The sequence below is a fragment of the Dipodomys merriami genome, unplaced genomic scaffold, assembly GCF_024711535.1.
Source record: "Dipodomys merriami isolate MVZ:Mamm:240054 unplaced genomic scaffold, mDipMer1.0.p SCAF_1, whole genome shotgun sequence".
Classification (NCBI taxonomy): domain Eukaryota; kingdom Metazoa; phylum Chordata; class Mammalia; order Rodentia; family Heteromyidae; genus Dipodomys; species Dipodomys merriami.
Genome location: NW_027202270.1, coordinates 8,425,031 through 8,452,814, shown reverse-complemented (window position 1 = coordinate 8,452,814; position 27,784 = coordinate 8,425,031). Strand labels below are relative to the sequence as shown.

Genomic DNA, 27,784 nt, shown 5'->3' with positions numbered 1-27,784 from the left:
AAATTTATTTTTAATATCATTTAAGGACCAAAAAGAAATATTTCAAATGGAGAGAACCATATTAAAAAAACATTAGAGTTCATTGTTTACATTCTAGATTACAATTTTAATTTCCAGGTAGAAGAAAGGAAAGCTACAGAGAATTCTCACGATGGGACACACCCAAAGAATGTATTTCTAGGTCTTTCAGCTCCTGGCACTGTACTTAGCATATAGTACTCCACATGCAGACCTTTAAAAGCTTTAGGGAGGAACAGTTCATATATAACAAAATATACATGATATGTTTCAACAAAGGTTTAAACTCAAGAAACTATCACCAGAATCCAGATGTTACACATACCCATCCCAAACGTCCGCCAGCCCTTTTTCGAATACATTCTTTGCATCGCATCCTCAGGAAACCACTGTTGCGAGTTCACCCCCATGATCCTCCCATGGGTAGTATATAAGTTACAGGTCCTCTACATCCACATCGACAACGGCTAGGTCCAAGCCTTTTTAATTTCAGCTCTTCCAATGGTTATGTAGTGATAGCTCATTATGGCTTTGATTTATATCTCCTTAATGCATAGCAATACTAATCATCCCTTTTGTGCTTATTTGCCATCCACATATCTTCTCTGTTCAAATCGTTTTCTCATTTTTGATGGAACTGCTCATCTTTTTAAGTTTTAACAGTGTCTTTACATTCCTGGATCAAAGTCCTTGATTAGAGACACCATTTCCATGTATTTTCTACCAGACTGGATCTTATCTTTCCATTTTCCTTTAAAGAGCAAAGCCTTGTAATTTTGATGATCTTCGATTTTCTTCTTTAGTTACTGTGCTTTTGTCATTGTTCTAGGAAATTTCTGTCCTATTCAAAGAAACTTTTGGATGTATATAGCACTCTTTGTCTCGATTATAGTCGTTCTTAAATGAATTTCGCTTACAATCCTAGCTACTTCATAGGCTGAGAATGCTTTTGCAATTAGAAACCAGTATGGGCAGAAAGGTTTGTGAGATCATTTCCCACCTCCTAGCTTCATGCAGTGGTGCATATCTGTCATGCTAGCTATATGGGAAGCTGCAAACAAGAGGATCTGGTTTCAGTCCTGCCTGGGTAGAAAAGTTCGTAAGACTCCATCTCCATGGAATAAACTGGGAGTAGTATCACATATCTGTCATCCAAGCTGCAATGGGAAGCCTAAAACAAGCAGATTCTCATCCAGGTTGGCCTGAAAACAAGATCCTATCTCAAAATAACCCTCACCAAAAAGGGCTGAAGGGTGGTGGCTCAGTGGCAGAGTACCTGCCTAGCAAGCATGAGGTCCTGAGTTCAAACTCTAATTCAACCTAAAGAGAAAAGAAAGGAAGGAAGGAAGGAAGGGAGGGAGGGAGGGAGGGAGGAAGGAAGGAAAGGAGGGAGGAAGGAAGGGAAGAAGGAAACAAAAGCCAAAGTCACAATGATTTTTTTGCTGCTTTTGTCTATAGGCTTTACTAAGATTAAGTTTAATTGTATGATCCATTTTCAGTTAACTTTTGCCTATGGTATGAATCAAAGTTGAAGTACTAATGATCCTTAATCTATGATGAAATGTATCCCAATACACCTATCATAAACTGAAAATATGTGAAGCAAACCATAAATTAAGGTGGTGCATATTTTCCTACCATCCTAGGAGGTAGAGGCAGGAGAGTCCCAAGGCCACCCCCAGCAAAAGCATGAGGCTCTTCCTGAAAAATACTAAAACCTAAAAGCCCTCAGGGTGTGGTTCAAGGCAGAGCTCCTGCCTAGAAGCACAAAACGCTGCGTTCACACCCCAGTACCACCAATACAAAGAAATGGATTCAATATACCTGACCCTGCAGACTTCATGGCTTAGCTTCAATTGCTTTCTACATTCTAAAAGATTTATTGGCCTGCAGATAGACAAATCACCTAACAAAAAGCCCACTGGTAAGAAAGTATTGAATGCCTTATGGTATTTATGGAATGCTGCATTGTAAAACACTGAATAGTTGTATGAATAAGCTTCTGTACGATTGTTAAATTGAAAAATCAGTACATTGAACCATCAATCAGTCTTTTTTGAGGTTTGTTGTTGTTTGGGATGTGGATATCCAATTGTTCCAGTGCCATTTGTTGAAAACACTACTGTTCTTTCTCCAGTTTCTGGGGTCTAAATGTTATGTCCCTTCCAAAACTTGCATGTTGACATTGTACCCCTCACAGTGATAATATTAAGAGATGAAGCCTTTGGGAATGTGATTAGATCACTAGAAGCCTTCATAGATGGATGTAGCAATCTTATACTACAGGCATCAGTTCAACCCACACACATACCATATAAGATCACAACAAAAGAAGCATCATTTTTCTGAGCCAGGAAACGGGTCTTTCCAAGTCAGTAAACCTTCTAGGAATGTAATCTTGGACTTCTAGCTTCCAATAGTACTAAAACTATTTCCACCAGGCACTGGTGGCTCACGTCTTTAATCCTAGCTACTCAGGAAGCTGAGATCTAAGGATTACATTTTGAAGCCAGCCCAGGCAGAAAAGTCCTTGTGAGACTCTTATCTCCAGTTAACCACTCAAACATTGGAAGTAGAGCTGTGGCTCAATGTGTTAGAACACTAAACTTGAGCAAAAGAGCACAGGACAGTGCTCAAGCCCTAAGTTCAAGCCCTGCAACCAACAAAATAAATTAATTACTTAGTTAATATGCTGATTAATTTCTGTGGTCAATAAGCCACCCAGTCTACCAAATTTTAACAAGCAGACTAAGACACCAGTGAATTATCTGCCTTGTATTTCTGATGGAAAAACTCACATAAACTTCAGACCAAGAAGCAGAATTCCCAATAAAGAGGCCTTTATTTACAGCTGCTAAAGTTTATATCAGGAATATGCATTGACTCAGCCCATCTAACGTTGGCTGCTCAGTTTAAAGAGGTCTGAGGATATGTTCAAATTCTTATAACAGTGCTGTTTCCAAGAGAGAAACAAAAAAACATGGACAGAACCCAAACACTCCATCATGAGAAATGATTATAAATAAATTGCAGTCACATTCTACCACAAAATTCTATGCAGGAGAAAAGGAGTGAATTAGAGCTATATGTGCTGAATAGAGAAACACAGTAAAGTTGAAAGCTGTAACTATAGGGTGGTTAAACTAATGGAATGCATACAAAGCAGCATAAATACATGTTGAGGTATCTGTTTATATTTGCAAAGGCCTAGAAATCATTGTGGAGAAATGGCTACCACATCCATTCATATTCCCTCAAACATAGGATCAGAAATGGGTAAGGCACATGATGTAAACCGTCCAATTCATTACCATAAGCATTTTAGAGCGATGAAATATAAAATAGTCACCAAGGTGTGCAGAAGATGTGGCGTTCCACTAGGAAAAAAGGTTTCATTGCTTCCCTCTCTCTTTTTCTCTTTTAATGATTACCCCAAGAGGAGGAAAGATTTTTATGTATGGTAGTCTCCCAAAAAGAAATTCTATACTAAGCATTAGGGATTTATTCCTGACTACCCACAGGAAAAAAAATCCTATGTTGAAATCCCTGCCAGCTATGGTAGAAGAGACCTGTAATCCCAGCACTCAGAAGGCTGAGGCAGGAAGATCCCAAGTTCAAGTCCAGCCTAGGCCACAAAGAAACCCTGTCTCCAGACAGAAGGGAGAAAGGAAAGGGAGACAAGGGAAGGAGAAAGGAGGGAAAGAGAAAGGAGAGGGCAGGAGAGGAGATGGAAAGGGAAGTCCTAATTCTCAGAATGAGACCTCATTTAAACAGGGTGATTAGACGTAATAGACAACACTAGATCATTCTGTAGGAAGGCTAACCCTTGACCCAATATAGCTGGTTTTTGTAGAAAACCGGGCACAGAGACACCCATGGGCTTGCCAGAGATCCCCAGTGACCAACCAGAGCTAGAGGGTGGTTTAAACAGGGTCCCCTCACAGCCTGAAAAGGAACCACCCCTGCGCACACCTTGATCTTAGACTTCCAGCCCCCAGAACTGGAAGACCAGACATTTCTATCATTTCTGTACTATTATGTAGCCTAAGAAAATGAATGAACGTCCTGGATGATCTAGAGCTAAAATCCAATAGCAACACAGCTTCCCCTAATGACATCATGCTGACGTCCCACAGCCCACAGCTCTGTCCCTCAAGAGCAAGCTGAACAGATTCAGGCAGTGGACAGCAGTGTGTGTGTTCGCTGTCCCACCTCTGAGGTGGCTTTAAGCCAAGATGACACTCACGGAGAGCAAAAGCTGGTCCCTCCCTGACACACAGGCATCCAGGTGTGTCCTATGTTCTGCTCACCGTCAGAACACCAACTACAGAGGAACTACCATGGACAAGAGCTGGCCATGAAAGGACCCAGATGGGTCTGGTGATGAGGAAGGGCGACAGCACTGAATCCTCCCTCCCGCTCACTCCCCACTCCTCTCCCCTCCCGTTCCCATACAGGCCAGGCACACTGACTTCAGAAGAAAATGAAAAGCTAGTGGTTTAAAACTATGGAAGCTGAGGAGCAGCAGCTGGTCAGGAAGGGAGGCATATTCTCGCCAATCTCTCTTAGGGCTGAAATCTTTGTGGCCAGCCCTCATGCCTGCTACAGAAGCTTCCACAAGTCTTCTGACACCTCATGACATTTAGTTTTGTCTTAAAAGTAAATTCCCAATCAGGAGTAGGTTCTTCATCCAAAGATGGACCCAAGTACCAGATGAAAAGAGCAAAAACAAAATATCAAGCAACATACAACCATCCAAGCCCACCTCCCGGCAGCTCTCCTGGAGATCAATTTGGAAATCTAGCTGGTTGGGAAGAGGCAAAATGCAGAGGCTGCTGCCCTGGCCTGCTGACCTTCTTTTGAGGACCAGTTTGTAAATCGTAGCCTTCCCTTCAGCGTGGCTTACAGGAATGAGTTTCACTGAGATCTACCTTCAAGCACACCCAGGACCTCGCTCAGCCCTGAGCTTCATGACCAGCATTAATTGACTAGACCCTCACTAATACACCACCTGTCACACCAGGTTTACTGTCTTGTCCTCGAAGACTGACCAGAGGAGAGGAAGGAGGAAGAAGCCATCAAGCATTTCTCTTTTTTTTTTTCTATTTCCATTGTTTTGTAATGACGTGCACAGTAGATAATAGAAGAACCTACCACACAGATTCAACAATTCATGCCATGCAGGGAAGCTGGGGATGGCCAGACCACTAGAAAGGAAAGCGGAACCGTCCAAGGGCGTCTTGCTTCATTAAGGCGCCGGCTTCCTAGGGCCATTGACGTAGACTTAACTGCTTCAAATGGGAGACATTGACATCCTCACAATCTTGAGGTTAAATTTCCAAAATGAAGATGTGGACAGGATCATTCTTCCTGAAGACTCCAAAAAAGAATCCTGCCTGGGCTCCTTCAGCTCCCAGTGGCTTCAGGAATCCCTGGCATGCCCTGGCTTGTGGTCTTTCCTGCCACCATCTCCACATGGCCTTCTTCTATGTCTCCTCAGGGTCCTGAAATCTCTCGTTTGGAGGAAACCAGCCACTGGTCTACGGCATGCCTCGTTTCCCCCCTATGACTCCATTTTAAGTATATTACATCTGCACGTTTATTTCTAAAGAGGCCATGCTGTGAGTCTTCACTATACCTTTTGGGATGCTTCAGTTCAACCCACAGTAATGAGTCATGGAGGTCTGGTTAGCACATCAATTTTGGTCTCTTAGTAGCTAAGCCCAGATTAAAAATAAAATAAAATAAAAGTTTCAACCAGGATAGCATATAGGTTTAAAGAAGTAGAAGAAGGTATATTTTCTAACTTAACTTTTTATTAAAAACATTGGTTCAACAGATACGTATGGATCCGATTTTTATTTTTCATCCTATCAATCCAGCTTCCTTAGCACATTGGGTTGTAGTCTTATTGTTGGTTGTTTTCCAATCACAATATGGCTGCTACAATTCCAGACATCACAACCAGGCTCAGGACAAAAGACAATAGAGAAAAGCAAGGAAGGGCTATGTCCTCAAGAAGTTTCATTTGTTATTCCCAAGGAAGAGCCATCCCTCCCAGACAACCCCTCACATTCCAGTGGTTCAACGCTGGTCTCTTACAACCCTCAGACCACCCTTCCTGAAACCAGGCAACGCTCTCTGCTCTTCCATCAAACGAGGGCTGTGAAAGCAAAGGAAGAGGTTACAGGGCTGAGGGACAGCTATGGGGCTCAAGCAAAATACCTACACTCTCCAGGAATCCATCACATCAATTTATAACAATGTCCTTTGAAATTTTCTCAGGGATTAAATGTACTTTCTACATAAAGAAACGATCTGCTAAATGATCCAAAGGTATTGTGCTCAGGAGTGAAGACTCTGTACTAGTGACCTGGTTGTACATCCCAGACCTTCCTCCAAGCCATGCTGGGAGGACAAGTAAGTGCCAAGAACTTAGTAAGTATTCAATTAAAGTTGCCTATTGCCAAGCTCAGTGGCTAACACCTGTAATCCTAGCTACTCAAGAGGCTCAGATCTGAGGATCATCATTGGAAGCCAGCCTGGGCAGAAAAGTTTGTGAAATTCTCTTTTCCAATAATAAAAGAAAGAAAGAAAGAAAGAAAAAAAGAAAGAAAGAAAGAAAGAAAGAAAGAAAGAAAGAAAGAAAGAAAGAAAGAAAGAAAAAAGAAAGAAAGAAAGAAAGAAAGGAAGGAAGGAAGGAAGGAAGGAAGGAAGGAAGGAAGGAGAAAGAGAGAAAGAGAAAGAAAGAAAGAAAAAAAGAAAGAAAGAAAGAAAGAAAGAAAGAAAGAAAGAAAGAAAGAAAGAAAGAAAGAAAGAAAGGGGGAAGGAAGGAAAGAAAGAAAGAATGAAAGAAGAGGGAAGGGGAAGGAGGGAGGGAAGGAAGGAAAGAAGGGAAAGAAAGAAAGAGGGAAGGAAGGAGGAAGGAAGGAAGAAGGAAGGAAGGAAGGAAGGAAAGAAGGAAGGAAAGAAGGCAGGCAGGCAAGCAAGCAAGGAAGAAAGAAGGAAAGAAAGAGAGAGAAAGAGAGGAAGGAAAGGAGGAAGGAAAAAAGGAGAGAGAGAAAGGAAGGAAGGAGAGAGAGCAAGAAAGAAAGAAAGCGAGCAAAAGAAAAAGAAAGAGAGGGAGAGAGGGAGAGAGGGAGGGAGGAAGGAAGAAGGGAAGGAAGGAAGGAAAAAGAGAAAAGAAAATCTAGAAGTGGAGCTATGGCTCAAGTAGTAAAGCACTAACCTTGAACACAAAAGCTTAGCAGCACCTAAATCCAAGCCCTAGGACTAGCACACAAAAAGAAGTTGGTAGCTTTGATTATGATTAATAATAATAATAATAATAATAATAATGTGACTATAGGCTTGCACCAAAGAGTCACTGGTATTTCTTTTCTTCATACGTGAAAGCAAACCTGGCAGGAAAAGTAAATACTATCACCCTCTGGTGAATAGGCGCTCCCTGTGAGCACTGTTGGGGTGTAAGCAAATGTTGTCTCCTGGGACTCTTGGCGGCCACGGCCCTTTCTCCTTCACTACTCTGTGGACCCCACCTCTCTGAGAGGATTTGGAGACAACGTGACCATCCAGTTGTGAATAACCAAGAGCCACTGTGCCCCGTGGCTTTCAAGATGACTTCATGAACCCAAAATTCTCCTGGGGCCATGGCCTCTGAGCCCCAAGGGCTGCACCGACTTCCGAACACATGACTTCCCTGGGGACATCTAGGACACAGCAAGGCTCCTCCTCATTCTGGTTGGAGGCCACAGCCCAGAGGAAGCCGAGGAATGTGCTAAGTCTCTCAATGCAGGTCCAATGCCAGGATGGGTCTCAAACCCGGGGAGGCAGGTAACGAGGGTCTCTGAGTGGTCCTCCGAGCCCCAGCCCACCTCCCAGCCCCCCACCCCCACCCCAAGTCACCATCAAAGCTGCCTGAGACGCACAAAGCTGCTTCCCCATTGTGAAGATAACCATTCAGTGGCTCACACTTTCCTGGGAAACCAGGGTCCGAAGAGCTTCCCCAGATGAGAGACGAGGTCTGGGTGTACCACACACATGGACGCATGACACCGAAGTGTCAAGGATCCTCTTCATGGGCAGAAACAGTGAGAGCAAAAACACAGGGGTAGGAAGAGCAGCTTGAAACCAGGAGCCTGGGACAGGTCTGAGTCCTCTAAGTCGGGGCAGTGTCCAGTAGAGGGAGTACTCGCTGCCATGCACTCCCGCAGAGGCCTTGGGGAACAGAGCCCAGTGGAGCTCAGGTGGGCACGGGCACGCACAGTGCCCTCTTCCCAAAGTGGCCAGCCTGATCTGCATGCTCCTGTTTAAGGAGCTCCTACTGTATACCAGTAGTTCTGCACAGCAGATGCTTTCTGCTTTAGAGACTTGGGAAAGCAAAGCCGAGGAGTTAAGTGAACTGAAACATTGCCTCTAAGCAATGTAAGCCAAGGCCATTTACAAAGAAGTATTTGCTTTGACTCTGACCAGGAGACAACCTGGCTAATAAGGTCCTCACTGGAATCTACCTTATCACAGGCTTCCAACAGAAGACAGCAGGCCCGCTGGGGTCTTCCAGTGTGGGATACCTGGACCTCACATAGCATCCGCGTGACACACACACACACACACACACACACACACGAGCTTCCTGACACACACAAGGATTGAAAGGTGTCAAAAGCACAAAGCAAATTTGCCTCTTACCCTTCATGCCTTCCTTTTCTCCAGACCCAGCAAATACACTGTGATGCTTGATCCCCAACTAGAAGCTAAATTGGGCTCCAACTCGTTTTCTAGCTAACATCAAATGATAGCAAAGCTAATTCCATGAGACTATCGGGAAGTCTTTGGACAAACATCCCAACTATTTCTTCTCACTCTGCTTGCATAAAGCCTCCGTTTACATGCATGCCCAGGAGAACCGAGACACACACAGCAGTCATTGACTGTTTCTGGACTCATTTTATTTGCTGACCACTAACGAGCTTGGGGACTGTTGCTATTCCTGGGGTGAAATACTCCTGTGGAAGGCAGCCTGATCTCTAGAAGCTTCGGGCTGTACGGGTGACTCTTGCCAGCTCATTTACGGGATAGAAGGCAGTCAGTGTGCGGGAAGAGAAGAAATCACTAATCTGGAACATCAAACAAAAAGGCACACATTGCCTAACACGCAGAGATAACCCTGTACAGTCAACACGGAATCTCCAGCCTTTAGAAAATGAGGAACGCATGGTTCAGGAGCATTCTTTTTTCCCTAACACTAGCATTTTGCAAATCACTTGGTAGAGATTTTGTTCGCTAACTTGGAGCAGGAGTCAATGAGGTAATACAGCATTTTACTTCTGAGCGAGGCTAAGGCCTCAATGACTTCTAACTCCAACTTTTCTTTATGCACCATAAGGCCCCATGTTCTATGCTTTCTCCACCCCCTAAGGGATGGAAGGAATAGCACAACCAGGCATCAATTTGGTGAGAAAAGTAAGCCTCTGTAAGGGGAGGGGTTGCTGCTTTCTAAACAACTCCTCTGCAACTCTCTAACCTTACTGCCCCTACGTTTTGTCTGAACTGAGGGTGTCAGCATAGGTCATCCAACTCGGCTACCCACTTTCGAGTTTGCCAGTGCAGATAAACACCGTATGTTCCATTTGAGGAGTTGCAAGGGTCCTGGGGAGTTGCAGATTACATCTGACACCGCAACTCATTGCTTTCAAAGAAGTGGGCCATCCCACATGGGCCCTGGGCCTTGAATCCACACAGGAAGCTGAGCTGCGGAAGTCGAGCTGCGGCCACAGGAAGTGCCCCAGCTGCCTCTTGATACCCACAAGCAGCCATTGTTCCTATCCTGCTGATGCATAGCATCAGCCTCCACACTTCGTACTTTGTCCCATTCTTCTACACAACAGTGCAGTAAGGCAGGAAAGGAAGCTCGAACCCAAACTACAAGGGCCAGATACTGGCTCCCTGTATTTCTCCATTTCAACTCTCTGGCCTCTGGCTTTTTTAATCTAGAAAATGAGAGTGGGAAGGGGGGTGTTTATGGAAGCTAAATGAGCTAGATGATTCAAATGAAACTCCTCAATATGGTGCCCACCCCTATCCCAGACCCACCAAACACAGAATGCTTCATAAAAGCAAGCTGATGAATCTCCTTACCTCAACTCTGTTCTTGTTGTCATGGGGTCTGCCTTGAAAAGTGTCCAAATTGGTCTATGTTTGCTCTGTGCTTGATGAGTTAGGTCTAATGGTCTTCCCCTGATGCGGGAGAGGGTTCTTCAGTTCAGAGGAACAGGGAAACTAGTATAATGATAGAGAAATAAACCTACAACACTGCACACTGTCAGGCACAAAAAGGTAGGGCAAAGACCAGACAGTACTGGAGAAAGAGGACCCACGTTCCTCAAGTAACATGTAGTCAGGTACCGTTAACCTTTGTAGCTGCCAAACGTCTCATAAGAAGCCAAATGAAAGGTCTTCCATTGGGGGTTTTCTTTCTCAGCATCCAGATTCCACTCTCTTTTAAGACAGTGGAATGGCAATGAAGAGACACTGAACCAAAACAGAGAGGGGAAAAAGGAAGCAGGTGTGGTTGGGGAGGGACCAGTTCTGGCCCAGAAACCAAAATCCAGCTTCATGGATGAGAAGTCCTGTATTTTGTTTAGCAACCATTGAGAAATTATAAACTCAGGAAAGGCGGCCAAGTGACTAAATTGGAAATATTGCCCTAGGAGAAGATGATGATATACATAGACTCCCTGATTAGAATTTGCTCCAACTTCTTTCTCATGCATTCCTGCAATCAAGTTCTGCTCGGCCCTTTGAATAAATACATCACTAAGGATGGGTTGGCCTCCCTTGTTCTGAACTCAGTCTTATTTCACCTTTCTCCTGTTCTCCAGCCTTCCTTGCCCTCCAGAAAAAGTATCCAGTTTCTCTCTGAAGACTTTTACTCTGGGGAAAAAACTTTTCCCATGTTCCTTGGGGTGAAGTCAATAGCCTCATCTAACGCATCCACTCAACACTATAATTAAGCCAAGGTTGGGCCTCTGTGACTAGACCCCTGTAATCCTAGCTATTCAAGAGGCTGAGATCCACAGGATCACAGTTTGAGGCCAGCCTGAAAAGTCCACAAAATTTCATCTCCAAAATAATCAGCAAAAAGCTAGGCTGGAGGTAGAATGCCAGCTTAGCAAGGACTGAGCAAGAGTGAGGTCTTGAGTTCGAATCCTAGTACTGGTAAATAAAAACCAATAATAGTAAGTCAATGAGGAAATTCAGGAACATTTTTAAATCTCAAGGGCAGATGGAATCACATGGCTATTTTAAAAAGCCAGTATCTCTTTCAACTGAAAAAGTCCCCCTTGCTTGTCTGAAAAGAGTCTGTTTCAGATCTGCTTCTTTAAAAATTGAGAGCTCTCTCGAGTCCTTGAAACACACACACACACACACACACACACACACACACACACACACACACACACACACACGAGCTGGCTATACAGAGAAGGTAAAAGGGAAGCACTCATATTTACATTGTAAAAAGTTGGGGTGGTGATTGAAGTCTTCGCATCACTTTGGAGTCTGTTCTATTTTTAACAGCAGACGCGCCCAAGCAAGAGCTCCACTGGGACAAGATGCAGCAGAAGTTTTAGCATTCAAGAGAGCAGATGAAGTAGCCACAGTTTGTGTGACTGAATGAGAAATGACCCGGCTTAGCCCTCGCGTGGGCCAACAGGTCTCTTCTCCTACACTGGATTTGGGTCAAAGAACTAAACATTCAATCAGAAAACACTGACACTTGTTTGCTTGGGTTTTTTTTTTTTGGGGGGGGGAGGTAAAATAAGTGTGTGATGATAATGATAACCCAATCTGATCAAAGAACTCCTGAGTCCAGGAAGGATCGTCAATCCGTTCACTGAAGAGACAATGATCGGAGGGGAATGTTGCCCAGTTCTCAGTGAAGTCAGGCACCCTCCATCCAGCCTCACAGCGCTCACGTGGGCATCGCCAAATAGGAACTAATAACTCAGTTAAGTAAGGATGCTGCTAGTCTGCGTCCCTTCCCTAGTTTGCTTCTAGGTACTTGTACAATAGTCCCTTGGGCCTACCAGAAAACTCTGGGAAAGCTGCCTTGTAGCATTCCCTTCTTCCTCATGCACCTTATTAGAATGTGGGTACTGAAAATGGATGAGGAAAACAAAATGAGTACATTGGGGTGAGATCAGAAAAATATCTGTGACGTGCAAGGAGGTGCTCAGAGGTCCCTGGAGAGAAGAGCTTTGCCTTCCTCTGCCACCCGATGCCCCCCCCCAATGGCTGCTGCTGTGTGCTCAGCCTTCACATCTGTACACACCTGGATGGAGAAAAGCATTCTCCTCCTCAGAAATGGAAGAGAACATTTCTTTATGATGGCACCTTGAGAGCCAAAGGGAGAAGAAAAAAGAAGAAAAAAGCATCCCGACAGCAAACAGAGATCATGACACAAAAACAAAACAAAACCCCCGCAAGGAATGTAAATGAAATATTATTACAACAGCTCGCTCTTACCACCTCACACTCCACAGTTCCCTCCCCTAGAGGTACAAAGGAAAACACAAGTGAGATGCTTTCTAGAAGAATCCAGAAACTACTGAGGAATCCAGAAACTACTGAGAAGGAGTCGTGATTAGGAAAAGCCACCCCCCCTCCTCCCACCGCTGATTTTGGTTCACCTTTTATCCTTTCCAGGTTTGAGATGGATTTTTGAAAAAGAAACTGGTTGGCTTGGATTTAAATTGGGGTGTAAGAGGTGGACTCCCCGACCCTGCTCTCTGGGTTTGGGTTAGGACCTTGTAACTGTGACCCGACCTGCTCAGTGGTAAGTTCAGTTTGCCAGAACTTTCGCAAGCCTGAGACCCAGGCTCTTTCAACATGGCACCTAGAAATGGAACAGAGTCACGGCACACATAAATCATCAGCCAGGCTCACACCAAAATGCACATGTGCATGTTTGCCAGAGGGGGCCAGGAGTCCTTCTGAGTCAAGAAATGATCTCCAGAGGAGACTGAGCCAGGCGGCTGCCTGCCAGAGTCACGTGCGGAGAGACACAGGCTTTGCTAAGTGAAACAGGCTGCGAGGCAGAGCCTCCCCAGCGCCGAATCCATCCACAGGCCCCGCGGAGCTCCTGGTCCCCAGGCCCCCTGCCCACCTCAAGGCACGGAGACTCCATCTCTGGAAGGAAGGCCTTCCCAGAGCTACCCTCTGTGCTTGGGAGGGGACCACCCCCCCTCCCTGGGATCAAATCCAGGCCTTGACCTGAAAGAGGACTCCAAAGGCACCACCAGTCCTATCTGTGGGCCACTGCCAAACCACCTCGTGCCCATCACGGTGGACTTGCCGTTGGTGTGCTCTTCCTAACACAAACAGGCTCGGAAGAGGGCTGCTCACCGACCGCTATCCATTCCCAAAGCTAATGGTGGGCTTTCCTTCTTATTTTTCCCCTTTCTGTTTGAGACCCCCAAATCACCAGCCTGCTGTGTCAGGGGTTCTGTAATACCCAATGCATTCTTCCCAGGAAGATGTGGGAAGGAGCTGGGGGGGGGGGGGGGGCAGGAGGGGGCCATGTAGAAACCTGGAGCAGCAGCTCCACACACTGCCCCCTACTGGCTGATCCTCAGGATGAGTGCTGGGAGGCAAAGTTGGCTTCACCACTGGGCTTGGATGATTGACTCAGGCTTAGACTGTTCATTGAGAAACTTCCTGAGCCAGCCAGGGTCCCTGCCCCACACCCCCTGCTGTCCTAAGTCCTTTCGGATGGGGGGGGGAGGGGGACTCAGCTTCTATGGGTGTTCCAATTCCTTCCGTCCTTTCTCTCTTCCTTTCTCTCTCTCTTTCTTTCTCTTTCTTTCTTTCACTTAAACACGTCTTCAAAGTTTTGATTCTCTAGGCCTGGCAAAGTTGAACTGCGGCCGTGTTGGTGGAGAAGCAGCTTCTGGCTCTCTCTGGCTGTGAGCAAAGGCAAAGACACTGAACCTCCCTGGACCCAACTGGTCACTAAACAAACCTGGGGGGGGGGGGGAAGACCTCCCTTTCTGTCACTTTCGGCCAGCCCCACCCCACCCCCCTTTCCCAGTTCCCTCACCTGAATGAGCAAACTTTTCACGGGCTGACCCAGGACCTAAGTCGTCCTGGGCGGCACTGAACTCAGGAATCTCTGGGGGAGATGGGATGCAGGGGCGATGAAGGGAGAGCGCCAAGGAAGAAGGAAGGGGAAGAGAAAATAAGTAGCATGCTATGCCCAAGCCAAACCAAGCTCCAGAGTTCCAAGTCATCTTGGCAACATGGGTGCTTTCTGACACAGATCCTTTCTTTCTGTCTTTCCTAGAGACCAAAAAGGGAAAAGAAAAAAAGAAAAACGTGGGGATGGGAGGCAGATTCAAAACTCCTAACCCCAGAGCGGCCAGCTTGTGTGTCCGTGCTGAGGTCGCTCGGTGACCCCCGACACGCACACAGCACCTCCAAGCCCAAAGGCGGTGCGTCTGGTCGACTCCATCCTCCCGCGCGCCGACCCGGGGACCTGGACTAAAGCCCGCCGCACCGCAGCCCGTCGCCGCCGCCGCTGGGATCTTCCACCATCGTGTCTGGACCCACAGCTCCTCCGCCCGACCCGGGGGTAGCCGGGCACCTCCTCCTCCAGGCGGGCCCCCCGGCCTCCCCCGCGCACCCCTTACCTGCAAGCGCTCGGTGGCCGGCTGCCACATCTTCCAGCCTCGGGGTGGGGTGGGGGTTCCGCGGAGCAGAGGTGGCCGGCAGCGGAGGGCGGCTGCGCCCTCGCTCTCACGCCGGGGGTCGGCCCGTGGCCGGCGGGACGCGCGTGCTGGCGCCGGCGGCCCGGCGCGGGTGGGCGCGCGGCGTGCGGGGAGCCGGAGGCGGCGGCGCGGCGCTCGGCGGCCGACAACTTGTGGGCGCGGGCGGGTCGCGTCCGCCGTCCCAGCGCCGCCGCTGCGAGCGGATTGCGCGGCTCCGCCCGGCCCGCGAGCGCACGGCGGCGGCGGCGGCCGCTCCCTCCGCCCCCCGCCGCCCGGACCTGCGCGCTCTGAGCATGCCCGGGGCGCACGCCCGCGCGGGGAGCCGGCGCCGGGGGCGCGCGGGGGGGCCGGGGGTGCAGGGGGTGCGAGGAGGGGGGACGGGAAGGGGGAGAGAGGGGGCGCGGGAGGGGGTGCGCGGGAAGGAGGCGCGGAAGGGGGCGTGGGGGTGCGCGGGAGGGGGTGCTCGGGAGGGGGTGCGGGGAGGGGGGCGCGTGGGGGGGGCGCGGGGACCTGCACGAGGGGCCGGAATGCACTGGCCACAGGGGTCTGGGAGAGGAGAGATCAGGACTGGCTGGCGTGTCAGGAGACCCTTTTTGGTGGAGTGGGGGATATTCCTGAAGAATAACAACAACAACAATAATAATAAGCGCAGTCGTGGGGACCCAGATTTCCACTCAGCAGGGATCCCTAGAGAGCTGATGCTACTCCATTCCCAGCAAGTGCGCTGGGGAGAGACCTTCGTTCATTCATTCATTCATCTCCCCGCTTAGGTTAACTGAGCAGCTGTTTCGCCCCTGCTCTGGGCTGGGCTCCTGGGGTACAGTGGCGCCCCGTGGAGGCTGAGCGTTTCCTACTCGCTCTCTTTTGAGGTGGGGAGGAACGGGGCGGTGAGGACGGTCGGGCCCGTGGGTGATGCCCGTGCACCCTGCGGGGTGCCCCCCCAGCCTTCCTCTAGCCCCGATCCCCCCCGCGGGCCTCCTTCCTCGGATCCGCCTGGTGTTGAGAAGGGCTCTGAGAAGCCGAAGGGGAGCCAGGCTGGCATTGACCAGGCCCGAAGAGCACCCCGAGCTAGTGTGGAACCCCCCCCCAAAAAACAGCTGGCATTCCCAGACTAGCCCTGCTGCTGCCCGGTCCCCTAGACGGCTCACCCTGTGGATGAGATCCATGTGTCCTGAAATTGGGGGTCACCTGTCCAGGCCAAGGCCTTCCAAGCCACACAGAAGGGAGTCACCGCCGCTGCGCGCCCCCCAGCGCTCCGGGCGGCCCCAAAGCGGAGGTGGAACGGCTGGGCTCGGCCTCCCGGGCCATCTGCCCGCCCGGGCCTCCCTGCGCTCATGGGGTCCTAGCAGGTCCTGCTGTGGCCCCTGCCCCTTGCTCTGGGCCCCGGGAGGCACAGCCTGAACCCGACGGGCAGCTGTGTGTCAGAGGCCTGGCTGATGTGCCATCTGTGGAGGATGAAGGCTTCCTACACCGTTCCCTACAGGTCGGACATTCCTGATCACAATAAAGGGTCTTACACACACACACACACACACACACACACACACACACACACACACACACACACACACACACACACACACACACACACCCTCAACTAGAAAGACATGCACTCCCCTACCAAAAAGAAAACAAAAATCTGTGTGCATGACCCCCTCCCGCAACTGTCGGAGGAAGGGGAGCTGCAGGGTCGTCTTTGAACCACCCTGGGCTGCAGAGGGTGATTTGGTTTTAAAGAACAGCGCCGGACCAGACACCGGCCGAAACTCCACACGGCAGTGGAGCATTTAATCCTGCCTGCTCACCTCCGAGGTAATTAATTGTTATGACTCAGGAATACAGCTTTTAGTTCAGAGCGCGGTGCTATTTAAAGAGAATGGGGAGCTGGGCTCTGGGGAGATTGCTTTCCATTGTGCAAACGGATTTGCCAAGTAGAGAAGGTGTTTAAATTCACGCGGCACCTGTATGCCAGGAAAGCGGGAAACCAGGTGGGCGATGGGGCCCGGGCACAGGTGGAGGCGGTCCCCAAACCCACCCACAGGTTTTGCTCCCAGACTTGGAAGACCCTGCGGAAGAGGGTGGATGAAGCAGAGCCATCTACCGGCTAGAGGTGAGACCTGCAGCTGGACTTCTCCCAGCTCTGCTCTGCGACACTGAGAAGTTCTCTCTGGAGATGCTGAAAATGTCCCTGGAAGGGAGGAAACAGGTTTCTTCTGAACAGGGAACCATTCTTGGAACAGGCGGGAAGGGTTTCCGGTGCCATGAGAACCTGCCTGATTTCATGTGCTTACTCTTATAATTAGCTCAGCAAGTCTCATCTTGCAAATAAATGCCACATCAAGGAAAATGACAAAGGGAGGGAGGAGGGGAAGGAACAGCGAGGCTCAGATGAGTTATAAACACAGTACTTAGCCTAGAGAAATGATTAGGACCTCCCTAAAAGTTTTGTTAAGCTACAACTAAGCTAATGTATGCCTTTGAGTCCTACCATAACCTACCTGTTCAAATTAGGGTAACCTAATTTGATCCAACATAACACCGAAATAATAAATATTAAATGAAAACATTATAACATAAGAAAATATTAGAGGGGGTGATGATGAAGTTGTAGCTGAAAATGCCTATAATTATAGAGTTTTACTAGGCCAAAATATGAACCATTTTAATACCTGTATAAACGATGCATACATCTCAGTAGATATTGGAAGGGCAATAAAATAATGGAAAGACTTAGACTGAGTCTTGGTATTCTGTATCTCTGATAATTCATCTGTAAATAAAACGGTAATGATATCTAATTATTATAGAGAAGTGAATTCATTCATTAGGCAACCTACTTTGTGCTGAGAAATATCAGAAAACATTCGTTTGTATCCCATTAGGTTTCTCCTCCTTTTTCATTATTGAAATAATCAAAGCCTCACAAAGTAGTCAGTAATTCCTGGGATTAAGTCGTTTCCATTGCAAATATTTTCAGGTTTTCATGATTTGTCTTAGTTTCTCAAATAAAAGTAACAGGCTATATTACTATAATAAATAATATACTTTTCACTTATGATTCTAATTTATGAAGATAAGACAAGGGAAAACTATATTATTTTTATTGAATTTATCAAAGTGAGCACTAGAAATTCCTTCTGGTGGTATCATTAACTTTATTTCAAAAATCACTCAAATTCTTATAAATTAACAAAATGAAAATAGTCAGAAAATATAAGCTATTTAAACCTCCCTGTGGTGACACACATACTGGCTTTTGTCCTCATGAAGTGTCAGGTGTTTATTGGGAGAGTAGGATGATCTTTTCTTTCCTTTAAAAGGAAACCTTCAGTTGGGTGCTGGTGGCTCACACTATAATCCTAGCTACTCAGGAGGCTGAGATCTGAGGAACATGGTTCAAAGCCAGCCTGGACAAAAAAGTTTGTGAGACTCTTTTCTCCAATAAACTGCTCAGAAAAAGCTAGAAGTAGCCAACATCTCAAGTGGTAGAGCCATATACACAAAGAAGCTCAGGGACAACACACAGGCTCTGAGTACAAGCTGCAAGACTGGCATAAATAAATAAATAAATAAATAAGGAAACCTTCACTGTTCACCTTTGCAACCTTGGTTTCAAAGTAAATAGTAGAGCTGAATGCTTGTGGTTCATGCCTGTAATCCTAGCTACTTATAGGCTGAGTTCTGAGAAATTGTGGTTTTCAAAGCCAGCCTGGGCAGGAAAGTCCATGAGACCTTTATCTCCAATGAATCAGCAGAAAAGCTAGGAATGGAGCTGTGATTCTGGTGACAAGTGTCAGCCTTGAACAAAGAAGCTAAGCGAAAGAGCCTAGGCCCTGAGTTCAAGCCCCAGGACTGGCATAAAAATAAAATGTACATGATGCAGGACTGGTTACAATGCATGCACTGACCCCTGACTGAGCTCCAGACTCCCTTGTTCCCACATTAGCCTTAGGTGGCAAATCATTTGCAAAATGACCATAAACTCTCTCACTTCAGAGAGCCCGGCCACTTTGCACTGTAAGTTGTATGGTTCTCCCATCAGGAGTTGGGATCTGTCCACATTCCTTTAGACTGTGTTGGACGTGTGACACTATAGGATGTCCACACTTCGGGGGGAAAAAAACACCTGGAAGGTCTGCTCTCAACCTTTTGAAACTCATGAGCATCCCATAAAGAAGGCCAGACTGGCGTCTGTGATGAGAAGAATGTGGGAAAGCCCACTATTGGGAGGAGGCCCCCACCACCAGAGAAACTGCAGCCAGACGGGTGACAAGCGCATCTGCGAATACACAGCTCAAGCCAGTGAGAAGACAACAGCCATCTATGCTACTCCAGGTGTGATGAGCAGAGGGACCGCCCAGTGAGCCCAACCCAAATTGTGACACATAATCAAGCACAAAACATGGAGCTTTTCAGCGCTTCACTTCTGGGGGGGCTGCAGGTTAGAGGATGATGGATAACGAATGGAGAAAAGCTCCCTGGAACGAAGCACCCCTTCTGCCATTTTCCCACTTTACTGCTCCTCCATCTGAGCTGTTCTTGCAGGAAAACCCATCTCTTTTTGCTTTTATTTTTTTCTCCCTTCTTTCTTCCATCATGAAAGCCAAAAATGACTTCTTCTGAAACGTCTAGAAAGTATGTTGGGCATCACACCAAACGGGAGAAGAGCTTCACCAGCTATGCACCAGACAAGGGCCTCATATCTAAAACATACTTAAAGCTCAAAAAAATTAACCCCCCCAAAATAAATCCTCAAAGAAATCACAACCCAATTAATAAATGAGCTAAAGACTTAAAAAGGGACTTCTTCGAAGAAGAAGTGAGAATGCCCAATAGACACTTGAAGAACTGGTCAACATCTCTGGCCACAAAAGAAATGCTTATAATGGCCATTATCAAGAAACTGACAGTAACAAATGCTGACAGGATATGGTCCAAAGGGAATATTACTACACTGTTGGAAGGAATGTAAACTTGTTCATCCTAAACATAGAGCTCCCCTATGACCCAACAATTCCACTCCTGGACATTTACCCAATTGACCACCAACAAAGCCACACCAAAGCTACCAGCACAATCATGTTCACTGAAGCATTATTCACCATAGACAAGATATGACTCAACCCAGATGCCCCTCGGTGGCAAGAAAATGTGGTACATATACACAATGGAATTCTGTGCTTCCATCAGAAAGAAGACACTGTACTATTCATAAGGAAATGGAAAAAGTTGGAAAAAATTAGGTTAAGCAAAGTAAGCCTGGCCCAGTGACACATAGATTGTATGGTTTCCTTCATTGGTAGTAATTAAAATGTACCTATAAATCTACAAGTAAACACACTGGATGGTAAAAGAAAAAAATACACTGGGATATGGTAAGTACACAAGTCTGTGGGCATTCACACAGAGTGAGACAGAGGAGGATATTCTCTGGAGATGATCACAAAGATGCAATCGCTATGTGCATCTGATCATGTAAAACAATGTTTATGGAGATGAACTCCAGGAAATGGAAACAAATCATTAAGGCTGTAGAGGGTAACATCCAGACCGTGTTCATAACAGCACCCAGGACAGTGCCACCAGAGCAGTTCATTGTCACACAGGAGTTCATTGTCTCGGGCCATGAGTTCCAAGCTCGTGCTGAGCCATGTCCTGCAGCTGAGTCCTTCCTCCCAGGCCTAGTCCTTCCCTCCAAATTGCCATCTTCCCAGGGGAGCCTAGGGTTCTGTTCCCTTGATGCATCTCACTAGCAGAGGGTGGGGGTACAAAGAGCACCACAGAATTAACTCAGGAGAGAGACCAGTAACAGAGCCATGGCTTGGAAAAATCTACTCATTGTTGGAAATTCAAGAACACACTGTTAAATCTCCTATATCTCAAGGGGTAAAAAATAATCACAAAGGAAAATTTAGATTTTTTATCTTCTTTAAATAACAATAAACACCAAGTGACCAAAACTGCAACAAACCAGCATATCGAAAGGAAAATGCAACTTGTATTTTGAAAAGAAAAGAGAATCAATTATCTAAGCTTCTCCCTTAAGAATCTAGGGCAAGCCAGGTGCCCGTGGCTCACGCCTGTAATCCAACTACTCAGGAGGCTGAGATCTGAGGATCGCAGTTCAAAGCCAGCCCGGGCAAGAAAGTCCATGAGACTCTTATCTCTCATTAACCACAGAAAACCAGAAGTGGTGCTGTGGCTCAAGTGGTAGAGCTCTAGCCTTGAGCTGAAGAGCTGAGGGACAGCACCAAGGCCCAGAGTTCAAGACCCACAACTGGAGAAAAAAAAAAATCTAGAGGGAAAACAATAGCAGGCTGCCTGTGACTCTGACATTGCTGCCTGGAATAAGAAATGTCACAACCATTTCAGAACATAGTTTGGCAATTTCTTACCAAGTTGAACATCTGCTTATCATAGGACCAGAAATCCCACTCTTAGATATTTACCCAAGATAAATGTGAACATAGGTCCACCCCAAAACACAGGTATTTATAGCACTTTTGTTCGTCACAGGCCAAATTATGGACCCCCCAAGGGTGAATCAAGAAGTAAGTGGTTAGACATATCTTCTTATAGCAGAGTCCATCTCAGCAGCAAAAGGGAAGAAACCACTAGCATATTGTATAGATAGCGTGGATAAGGCTTTAACAATATTATATTGACCAAAAGAAGTGCAATAGGAACACCTGTGAATTACATCACCATTCAGAGTAAACCTGTTAACAGGCAAAGACATCCGGTGACAGGAAGATGTTGTTTTAGAGTTGGGCGCAGGTATGGAGTGGAGCACAGGTGGTTGAATATAATTGGCTGTGAGGAATGCTTCTGGGGTAATGAGATGGACCCCTTTCTTGCCTCAAGTGATAATGAGTCCAACCTATGGAACTGTACCTTTGAGACACTTGCACTTAATTCTATGCAAATTGTTGCTTAAATGAGTTTATTTTCTTGAAGCCTTTTAAACAATGTTAGCGATGTAAACAATGTAAGTGCCCCGTCTCCTCTGATTGCAGTCAGCCAGAGAGAGCCAGGGACACCCCTGAGGCCCAGTGGTTGACCTCCACCATGCAGCAGGTGCACCTGTGGATGGGGAAGGAGACACTCCAACACCCAAAGGCTCCAGAACTCCCACACCCAGCTTTAAAAGTAAAGCGGTGAAAATTTAATTCTTTAAGTAAAGAGGTGACTGCAGTAACCATGGCCAGAGAAGAACAAAGTAGGCTCTCTTCCGGGATAATGTCACAACTGATTGGGTCATCTGACCAACCCAAGTCTCCGGCTGAGGTTGAGTGGAATCCAGACGAGGTAGTAAAGGAAGTAGATGGTGAGTATGGGTTGACTTTGACTCCAGCTGCCTTGATGGAAGCACACTTGACCCCAACAACCTTCCTCTTGTGAGCTAATTCAGGAAAGGTGATCCAAGCCCAAAGGTGCTATTCCCTGAGTGAACCCGGAATCTGAACGATGTAGATCTGAGCTGGCAAAGGGCGGACTGTGGTAAAGTGAGTCATACAGAGACCGCGCCATGTTCCGTTAGCCAACGTCCCGTCATGGATGAGTCCCCCAACCCCAGCTCCGGTCCAGGGCTGTGCCCTCAGCCAAAGCAAGCTGACTGGCCCACAGTGGTACCTTTTCCTGAGGGCAGTCACCATTTAATGAGGAATTGGTTCCAGTCACAAGGGTCTCTCTCAGTGGCACAGGAGGACTTGCCAACGTTAAACAACACAACGTGTTATCTAGAAGACCATAAATGTTTCTGGACAGGCAGAGAAAATCATCCTTAGCATCTTGGCATGCTTCTCTCAAAGCCTTTGGGTAAGTAACAGAAAAATAACTGAGAAATATAAATATAGTTTACATTATTTTAAGCAGCCATGCATTGCTTAAAGACAGGAGAGTGTGGGGAGAAGCTCATTGTTAGCTGGCTCTGTCATGGAATGCAGACGGTCAGGGTGGATCAGTCAAAGGGCCTCCTGAGTCAATCAAATACATGGAGATGTAACTCTTCAGCCAGCTTAGCACAGATTATTTTACAATGAGCATTCTTATATAGTAGTACACTACAAAATAATTACAAGTGCAATTTGGTAAACATATGTAATCTACAAACAGTCATTTATTACTGCTGTTATTATTACTATTATGAACTATAAGGGATTATACAGGCTGTACTTTTATGTGGCTATCAGCACAGTAGATTTACATCTGCTTTGCCACAAGCACAGGAATAATGAATGATGTGGGACAACACAACTGTCATTTGCCCACTTACCCTTACGGGAGTCACTGTGCTGTATGCATCACTGGGCATGCTTCATTGTGTCATGCATGCTACACATTCTGTCCTGAGCCCTATCTTTTCCTCTTTATTGCAATAGAGTCTGCTTGCATGAACCCTTTTCTGTGGAGTGCCACCGAGAGTGAGTGGGTATGCGGTCCACAGAGCTCACCTGAAGGTCCTGCTCTGGACACCACAGTTTATGTCTGGACACCTTGTCCATGGACCGACACAGATCCACTGTTTTAACTTCCAAAGACATCTTCCCAATATTTTTCTTTTTGCCTGTCTTTTACAAAACATTCCATTTTTATTTCTAAAACCTAATTCAGATCCTATGTGAAAGAAAAGAAAGGAGGGAGGGAAGGAGGAAAGGAAGAGAGGAGAGAGAAAAGGAGGAGAGACAAAGGAAAGGAGGGAGGGCAGAAAGGAGAGGTAAAAGGTAGGAAGGAAGGAAGGAAGGAAGGAAGGAAGGAAGGAAGGAAGGAAGGAAGGAAGGAGGGAGGGAAGGAGGGAGGGAGGGAGGGAAGAAAGGGAGGGAAGAAAGGGAGGGAAGGAGGGAGGAAGGAAGGAAGCACTCCAAACAGTTTCGGCTGCTCCCAGAGCATAGCCTGCTCTGGCTGTTGAGCGGTGTAGGTGTTGTGCTGTTCATCAGTAACAGACATGCAAAATGAAGGGGTGCACTGAAGCTCTCTTCTTCCTTTAAACCCCTCAAGTGTCTCTCCTTCCCCTAGTTCAAGGATTCCAACCCTTTATAATACATTGTAAAATCAGTTTCATGAGTCATGATCGTCATGGGTACTATATAAAATAAAATTATTAGATAGAAAAAAAGAACAGAAAATTCAAGTGTGCCTCGCACGGTAAAGGTGAATAATGCTTATCAACGTGTTTTGGCTGTGTATGCATGAGCATGTGTGTGTGTGTGTGTGTGTGTGTGTGTGTGTACTATGTCATGCCATGCATTCTTAGTATTTTTATAAAACGTTCTCCAACATCCTTTTCCCTATAGTATAAACTGCTGATGAAAATATCACTTTGAAAAACTGTTTAGGCTGTCAAATCCCCAATATTTGTTCCCAAACTCCCTGCTACACACACACACACACACACACACACACACACACACACACACACACACACACACACACTGCTATCACCATCACTACAACCACCCCATCACCATCTCTACCATTCTCTCTCTCTCTCTCTCTCTCTCTCTCTCTCTCTCTCTCTCTCTCTCTCTCTCTCTCTCTCTCTCTCTCTCTCTCGGCTTTCTTCTATCTATGCTTTTTTTATTAATATGTGGGGAATATGACTATAGAAAGAGATATAAAAATTAATTCTAAAGTCAAGGAAAATAAAACATCAAAAGAAAGGAATCTGCCAAATGTTACTGACTTCTCTCGAGACAATGTGCTGAAGGTGATTTCTTAATTGTGCCCTTCACTGGTGCAGTTACCACACTTTCATAAAAGATAATGCTCAGACGCCAAAGCCAGACAGATCTGGGCTCAATTAGAATTCTGAAAGCTCACCAGAAATGAAGTCTGCAGACTCAGTCCTGTAATGGCTGTAAATAAACACAGCATTCTATGCTTTTTGAAAAGTGTGAATATTTTTATGTAAGAACACATTCTCAGAAGTGGGACTGTGGCTCAAAGTGGTAGAGCACTAATGGTGAGCAAAAAGAGCTCAGGGACAGCTCTTCCACTGACAACACATGAAACCTTGACCCTATCAAACTGGGACAATCACATACCAGAGCACTTCTTGCTTCTCCTGGGCCAGCTGGAGAATGGACAGTGTCCTCAGCCACATAGCACTGGATCTGGTCTACTTGCTCACTCATATTGTAAGAGAATGATAAATGTAGAGAGAAATGAAAAAATGGAAACGTATTGATTTACAGCATTAGCCAAAACTGGGAAGACAGAAATTCTCAGTCTGTTTCTAGCTTGCCCATAGGAGTGCCACAACATATAGAGAAGATTAACCCAAGCCTGGAAATACGCATCTGCAGCCCACCTCTCTCCTGGTCTGGGCAGGATGGTATTTGTGGGTAGCCATCCTCACTCCCAGCATGGAATTTTTCTGGAAAAATCCTAACTCCCTAGGGCTATCACAACAAGGAGTCAACATTTTCTCGTTCTTTCTCTCTCTCTCTCTTTTTACATTTTATTATCTTTAATAAAACATGAAACAAGCCACGTATAACAATGCATCTTGATTAACCTCGCCCCTTTCAGCCTTCTCCCCATCCCTTCCTTCCCACCCCTTCCCTCATTTTTCTTAATTGTATAAAATATACATTTAATTCTTCACTGCATTCCACATACCCCCCCACACACACACTTCTCCTTTTGCTATGTTTTCAACGCAACGAAAACCCAGATACTAAGAAATCAACTTTACGCTGAGTTGAAAGGCATGCGGCAAGGTTCTGATGGTTTTACTCTCAGGTGAGTTATTGAGCTTTTAAGTATTAAACTTCGTGGCTAATATTTATCATCTTTACAATTTCTGAAATCTCTATTATTACCATAACCCAAAGGCTCATTAACAATGGCAAGGATATATTCTTACCTTGCTTTTCCCCTATAACCTATTTTTTCTAAATTCATAAGCTTCTTAAATGTCATTACCATTTTGGAAATGTAAATCCAAAAGCTTAAGGATTTTTTTAAGCTTAAGGATTTTTAAGTACCCACTAGGATCACCATGTATGTTGAGTCGAGGATGGGGTACCAGCCCCAAACCTGCACACACTCACTGACTTTGAGAAAGCCACTTCAGTGCTCTTGTTCCCAATTTCCTCATCTGAAATAAATGGTTGGATTAGTTTACCTCTTTTCTAGCTTTAAATTTTTATTATTCTATCCATTGGCTAATGATCCCATTAGAAAGATGTAATGTGGTACATCAATAACACTAATGGAATTATTTCAGACCTATGACTTTCCATTTTTTTTCACCACCTCTCTGGGCTATTTTTAGAACAGGAGTAACTGCATCATGATCTGACCTTTGGGAATCTCTGACACTCAGTGTGGCAGAGAAGAGCCAGAAAGAATGGAGAAAATATGTGTATAAATACACAAAGGGATTTTCCTCACCCATTGATCTTAGGGAAATGAACCCTAAGATATATATTCAAATTTTTTTTCATGCGACTGTTTCTAACACATTATAAGATTATTTCTTTGTTGCTTTGTATGTCCCTCCCTCATGGTATAACCCCTGCTTTCACTGTATTTGATGTCGGTATAATTTGTGGAGGGGAAGGGGAAAAACAAATCATTTAAATAGGGATACAGGTGGACCCATTGCAACAAAGAGATGTACAAGTCGTTATGTCGAAAATGAACTTTACAACTTTGGTGGGGGCGGGGAGGAGAATTGGGTGGGGAGGCAAGGGGAGGGGGGGAGATGAGGGGAAAGGATGGGAAGGGGAAACAAAGGAGGAGGCTACAGTGCTTGATAAGAAATGTACTCATTATCTTGCCCATGTAATTGTAACCCCTCTGTACAGTATTTTCACAATAAAAAATAAAAATAAAATAAAATAAAAAACAATGATAGTGTGCCATTCATAAAGAAATGGAAAGACTTGGAAAAACATTATGTTAAGTGAAGTAAGTCAGGCCCAGACAGACAAAGGATCCACGTTTTCCCTTATATGTGAGAGCTAGATTTGGCTTACAAACTCACAAGTAAATACATGGGGTGGTATGCAGGTGTCTACAAGTGTATTAACTGCAATACAGATTCAAAGGAGATCTTGAATAGTGTAATTTCTTAGAAAGCCAAACCCAAAGTTCAGCAAAATAAAACACAGAAGTGGATACTTGAAAGGGGTGGGGTGGGATCAAGGGGAAAAGGATAGAGGAATGAAGAGAAAACGAGAGGGAAAAGGCATATAAGAATCGAATGAATATCCTACAACATTAATGAGAGTATGAGAAGAGGTAGGTAGGGGAGGGATGAGTGGGAATGTGGAAATGGATCCGCATCCATTGTATTCATAAACTGCCTTGATAACTGGCAACTCCTTTGTACAACTACTTGTAAGAGTTTTTAAAAGTTTAAAAAACAAAGAAAAATGTTTTAAAATGAAGACAGATTTCTAGTCCTCTAAGAATGCCAACAAAAGAAATGTTTTATATACTAATATACTGGTGTGCCATTATTTACATCTACCATGTTGGCCTGAGGCAGAGGAGAGGCTGAAACAGGGAATGGCTGCCGGTCACATGATGCCTCTTCAGTTGCGAAGGTCGTTGGTTCAGATGCCAGAGCATCCCTTTCAAGAAGTTTCTCTACAACCAGCTAGTGTCAAATTTGAACACCAGTGGGATCTAAATGATCTCAACTTTAACAGAATTCCCCTGATCATTTTCATTAATGACTTCATTTTAAAGTGTTCTGTACTGTTTTCCAAAGGATTTTATTACCCTTTACCTTCATTGAACCTCAACATCCATCCACTTCTCCACCAGTTGCAATTCAAATGAAGAATGAATGGTCTCTAGAAACAGTAGCTTTATGCTGGGCTCCACTAGCTCATGCCTATAATCCTAACTACTCAGGAGGCTGAGATCTGAGGATCTTAGTTTGAAGCCAGCCAGAGAAGGAAAATCTATGAGATTCTTTTTTTAAAATTTTGTTTTCTTGTAAAGATGCTGTACAGAGAGGTTACAGTTACATCAGTAAGGTA

The 27,784-nt window shown here is 45.8% G+C and overlaps 1 protein-coding gene across 3 annotated transcripts in view; it reads right to left on the bottom strand.

The window, feature by feature from the left end:
- The window catches only part of Pid1 (phosphotyrosine interaction domain containing 1), a 233,606-nt gene extending 218,715 nt beyond the window's left edge, over window positions 1–14,891 (bottom strand). Inside the window, exon 1 of one of the 3 annotated variants that reach the window (XM_070015432.1) lies at window positions 14,709–14,891. In XM_070015432.1, coding sequence (XP_069871533.1) covers window positions 14,709–14,738 — 30 coding nt within the window. In that variant the 5' untranslated portion in view covers window positions 14,739–14,891. Of the gene's footprint in view, window positions 1–8,706; window positions 8,940–14,119; window positions 14,359–14,708 lie in introns of those variants that run through there. The other 2 variants (XM_070015436.1, XM_070015435.1) reach the window with 2 other exon arrangements.
- Between the last annotated feature and the right edge of the window lie 12,893 nt (window positions 14,892–27,784).